The following is a 5710-nucleotide window of genomic DNA, read 5'->3' as shown; positions in this document are numbered from 1 at the left end:
GAACGTATGAAAAAAAATAAATCACGTCACTTAAGTGACCTGCACGACTTACACATTCCAGCAACAGACTGTATTGATAATGTACTGTTTTAATGATACGGTTAACTTTCTCTTGCAGATCTGCTCCTCTCCTTAAGGAGCCTTTTGTATTTTCAGACATGGTTCTTTTGTTCATTCTAACACTTTATATTTACACCAGTCTCATCCCAAACACTGTTGTCACACAGGCTTCTAATTCAATTGTTTTCTAACTGTAGGAGTCTTTGCAGTCTATCTACATTTTAGAACTTGTGCATAGCACAAATTAACGCAAATGGCTTTCTCAGTGTACATACTGAAGGACATGCATCCAGAGGTTGATTGTCTGAACATATCTTTCAGTAGTCCAGGCTGTATTTTTAAAGTAATTATAGATTTATAAAAACGCATACAAAAAAATTATCCTTGGACCAGTACAATGTCTAAGACACCATCGGTAAAGATGTAAAATTATCCAGGTATTTCTAACTCTGAAATGATATAGAGTATTACAGTGTAAACTTAGGTTACACAGAGAAATAACTTTTTCTTAAATCCAGAAATCTCTAACAGAATAAATAATTTATGAGCTTGAGAAGATCTGCATTGTTTCTTACACAGACTTGTTACCTATATTGTAAAAAGCTTAGAGGAACTAAATATCATTTCTGTCGGTGGTTGTAAAACTTAAATACCTGGTTTTGTTCGCATAATTCCCCTCTTTAAATCTGCTAGAGGTAGATGAAGATAAAACGAACCCCAAAACGTAAGGATTAAGACACTGCAAATAAATTCTAACCCTGCAAATCTAGCGAACATATGTCCTCACCAGATTTACTGAAAGCAGGTTTTTTTTCCTTTCTTTTTTTAAATAGAACAGCACTCAACTTCTTCCTTCCACGTTGTTGAAATCAGTGCTTGATACTGGCATAAAATAATTTTCAAAGCCTTCCCAAATTAGAGCAGCAGCAGGTCCCACCTCACACTCCTCAGTCGCTCCAATACGTTTCTGGGGACTGTCTGTTGAGCAAGTGCTGCCTACCCAGCGCTGCCCAGACAGCCCCCGGGAGCCCCCCCAACCCAAAACAATGGCAGACAAATCCGCAGATCCCACTGAACGTAACTCTTGGGGAAAGGTATGGGAGCGAGGGAGATGGGGTTGAAGGCAGGAGAGAGAACTGGGCAACCTTCAAATCCATTACAGATGGTGACCTTTCTGAAGATTTCTCCAAAAAATATTTTTAGCGTGGGTGCCTGCGTGCAAGGGCTGCAACATATTTGGTTATTACCACAAAATCAGAGATTTGATTAGGCTCACGAGTATTTACAAGATCTCACGTAAAGCCTTGGTTTTGGCATAGAAAAAAAATATGAAGCAGTAACAGAATTTTCTAAAACATGAATGACTTCATTATAATGCCCTGACAGACCAAATGAAAAAATTAAGATGAACTGTTTAGACCTGATTTCCTACTCTTCTATAGCTTGGCCTGTGGCTTCAAGTTTTCCAATGTCTCCTCTCGTCTCTTTCCACCTGTAATTTTATTTTCTTTCTTCAGCAGAAACGTATCAATGTGTTGAAGCCAAACATACATATGAAAGTGTAGAAGAAATAGGAATGGGCTTGGTGGCCCTTTTTAAAACCACGGAACAAAGTACATTTCCTCTTCATCGTTCACCAGAAAAAAAGGAGGAAGCATCACTACGTACTAGAACATCTGCATAAAAACGCCTCCAAGTTTCTTCTTCCAACAATAATACTGGCATGATCACAAAGACAGGATTCCTTTTCGTTCTCTCTCTATTTTAACTGTAGCCATCATGATCTCATTTGGTATGCAAAAAATATAATTACTTCAGTACAATTTCCACAGCAATCGGAAGTGTGCCGTTTTCTCTTCTGAGTTACCATTTAAATTTAATGAAAACAATAGGACAGACCAAATGGCAAAACCCCAGCATTTTACATAATTCGGTTTAGTTACAGAATAATGATCCTGGCGGTTAAACTAAAACCATAGATCTAAATGAATGAGGCAATTTTGTGCATTTTAGAATCAATGCATATTTAAATACTTGTTTTCCTTCACAATGTTGTTAATCTCCAGAAACCCTTGCTTTACGGACGCTGAACCAATCTACTCTTACTGCTTTCCTGCTCGCTAAGCTTGAAGTGGGTGTAAGCTAAAATGCCCAACAATGTGCAGAGAATCCCAAGGCCTTGATTAACAGAGAGTGGATCCTTAAATAAGAGGCACCCTCCCAGGAGGGTGATGCAGAACTTGAAATGTCCAAACATGTTATACCTAGACATCTGTTAAGGATAACAGCAAATATCAGTATTATTTTTTTGTAAAAAGAAACACTTGGGAACTTCATTAATTACAACCAAAGCATGCAATGGTACGGCACGGTGACTTCGACTCATGCAACTGCCCTGCATCTCTGTGGCTGTGAGAATTAACCTCTGTGTAAAGCCTTTCGCCCATCGTACACTACAAACTAACCGACATGCCGACACTTCCCCCGGGTAGCCAAAACACGGGTAAATATTCTTTGTAGGTATGAAGGCCGCATCGGTAAGTTAACCGTCATATCTATACAAACCCCGAACAAAGAAACAAAATACGCTAAAACAGGAACGTGCTTTTCCAGCTTCATCGTTTAAGATAAAGCAGGCAGGTTACCAAACAATTTTCCCCACAGTAAATCAGCCCAAATGAATACCAACATAATTCACCTGGAAACAGGAGAAACGCCTAATGTTACAAAGGATACGTGACAGGTGACGTATTTCCAATGATCCAGTAAATGGACAAGTTTACCATAAAGGCTATTATACCAGACAGCAGTACCATTATCTGCGGATTAATGGACACAGTGAGTAATCCCACACGCTTTTGACCATTTGTAGATACATTTCAGGTTATTTAGTTTCCTTTACTTTCAAATGCCAAGTATCAGGCAAGAAAAACGTATGGCGAACAAAAATAGAAACAGCTTCAAATCAGTACAGACACTGGTGATGGGTATAAGTAGCTCAGGATATGATGTCCATATATATATATATATGCTGATATAACCACAAGCGGTTTCTCCTTTACTCTCAGTGAACGTTTAAGATTGATTTGGAAACTCTGGCTACTCATGCCCACTGAAGTTGTATTCTTTATCTTTGAGACAAAGTCTTCACACAAAAAAAAATATTTTGGAAAAATATCAATTTTATTATTGTGAATACTTGCTATTCCATTCATAAACTGCTGCACTATGAGAAATGACCCATCACTGAGCGGCACGATCAGCAGGGGTAAGAATATGCCACTGACTCTATTTTGGACAGAAGGATAAAGAGAGAAATTACAGCCGCCTTGGTGAAAATAAACTAGCAATTCCAGAGAACAACCAATGCTGGCATCCTTCCACAGACGAGGAGCGGAGAGTATCAAAAGTGAGCATGCTTATCTCTTTTTCTGAGTGGACAGTAAAAGCTGGAACTAGGGCACTTACATATTTTTAATTTAATACACTAGGGGAAGCTTCTGGATTTTGTCAGATTTTCCTGTTGTTCAGTTGTCCTCTAAACAGAAACAAGGATAAGGAGGTAAATCAATTCACAGACTCCTCTGGGAGGAAGTGGGGCAGACACAAAAAGTTTTGTTTTTTTTCTCTTGCACATGCCCCTCTCATCTCATCATTGTCAATAACTGTACAAAAATGTTTCACAAAGAAACAGATCTTAGTATCAAATTTAACTACATCAATGACTATTAGTTATTTCAATAAAGTCAATAAAAGCCTTACCACAGCAGAAAGTGTCCAGGGCCCAAATATTCCCCCTTCTCCAAAGACTGGCTCAAAGAAGGGTATGATGAACAACAACATAGCCGAGGACATTGGTGCCTGATAGTACAGCAACTGCATAGAGTTTACCTGCAACTCATGCTGCTTAGCTCCTACCCACTAAAACCAAAAGAGAAAGCTGTTAAACATGAAGAAAAAAAAAACAAAAACCAAACATAAATGGAAAACTTTAGCAAAAGTAAAGTGGCTGCTAACACAGAGGGAGTCTCATGTGGCCAATACCACATAAATGGCCTGCTGAGCATCATCTTCCACCTTTGCTGAAGCAGAGGCCTACATGTTTGTCTCGTGTGAGCACACAAGCTGTAGAGCGCAGTAATGTGAGGAGGAAAGCGAATGCAGGGGCAGTAAAAACCCCCTGAAGTGCCTAAACTTTCCTTTTCCCATAGCTTACGGGTAACCCTAGGGGTAAGGTATTATACTTAAGGGAGAATAAAAAAAAAATAGCAGAGCTAGGAAGAAAATGCCAGCTCCCTCTTATTCTCAAGACAAATCCCAGATCCTGTCAATGATGGAGCTGAGCACCTTTGCCTACGCAGAGATTCCTTTTGCTCCTTCTTATTTTCCTCCACATAGAAGCTAACAAAACTAATAAATGTTTGGCTTTTTTTTGCTAGCTTATTCCAGATTTACTGGATTTCATTTCAAAATTGACTATGACTGTAGCGTGCTTGAAGAGACGACATTAGTTATCTATGGAGACGGACAGATAGATGCTATGGGCAGAAGGATGCAGCTTTGTATTATCCTGAAGAGTGATGTCTATGTTAATGCTTCATAAATCACATTTATGGGTAACGTGGATTCCAGCATATGCAATATAAACTCGCTAAGTTTTTTTAAAAAACTACAGGATAATTTCATTCAGGTGCTATCATTTCTCCAGTGCACAGACCATGGCCTAAAGTCACTATGCAGCATCTCTCTCCTCCTCGTACCCCAAAAGGGGAAAAAAAAAAAGAGACCGTGATTTATCATCTTGCACACTACAGGTCAAAGAGCCTCACTTCTCTGGAGGCAGAGTACATCTGTTACACAGAGATTCACGTTTAAATTGACAATGACTATCACATCAATGTGACGGGGGACTCTTATTTGGGAGGCTTTTACAATCACAGCCAATAACGAGCTGAACCTGAGCTGTCAGTACAATGTTACGAGTGGAAAGGGCTAAGGCGGTCCTTGGATGCATCTATTTTCTGAACCATAATCAGCCAGAAAGGTTATATCATGCCTATTTTTGGCATTAGTGCACCCTTGATGGAAAGCAGCCCAGACTGTGTATAGTTGAAATTGAAGAAGGATGCCAATAAAAATGTAAATAGCTGAAGGATAAACTACAGGATTAGCGGAAAACATCCTTTATAGGGAACGGCCCAAAGGCAAGGCACTTGCTTCAGCAGGGAAGAGCATCCGTGCTCTCTAGAAAAGCGGAGTTTTACTCACGAAGCTATCTTCACCCCTTGAAAATACACTTGGGTTTAAAGGTGACACCTCGATTTTTAGCAGTGAGGGCGACCAATTCCTTAAACAATTTACCAGGGGGGTGTGGTGGATTATCACGATTTTTTTTTTTTTTTTGAAAAAAAGAAATAAATACGGTAGTATGGAGGGCTTCCTGAAAGGCAGGGTGCTGTTGAAAGCTGATCTAACCCAGGCCAACCACCACAACCCTCCCGCCCCTCACCCGACCCCCGCCATTACCCACCACTTGGTAGAGGGAGGTCACCAGGACGCCCAAGGTGGCGAACGCCATCCCGAGGACGCTGAACTTCACGTCGTAGTAGGAGTTGAGGAAGACGCCCAGCGTGATGGGGACCTGTGGAGG

At 40.2% G+C, this 5710-nt stretch overlaps 1 protein-coding gene across 1 annotated transcript in view; it reads right to left on the bottom strand.

Moving 5' to 3' along the window:
• SLC35E3 (solute carrier family 35 member E3) overlaps window positions 1–5710 on the bottom strand; it is a gene marked incomplete at its 5' end in the record, with an annotated part of 6037 nt that continues 327 nt past the window's right edge. Inside the window, 4 exons of the mRNA XM_035901709.1 lie at window positions 1–2324; window positions 2797–2879; window positions 3823–3981; window positions 5591–5701. Coding sequence (XP_035757602.1) covers window positions 2138–2324; window positions 2797–2879; window positions 3823–3981; window positions 5591–5701 — 540 coding nt within the window. The remainder of the gene's footprint in view (window positions 2325–2796; window positions 2880–3822; window positions 3982–5590; window positions 5702–5710) is intronic.

Source organism: Egretta garzetta, unplaced genomic scaffold, assembly GCF_000687185.1.
Source record: "Egretta garzetta isolate BGI_Z169 unplaced genomic scaffold, ASM68718v1 scaffold68, whole genome shotgun sequence".
NCBI classification, from domain to species: Eukaryota; Metazoa; Chordata; class Aves; order Pelecaniformes; family Ardeidae; genus Egretta; species Egretta garzetta.
This window is presented reverse-complemented; position numbering and strand designations above follow the sequence as displayed.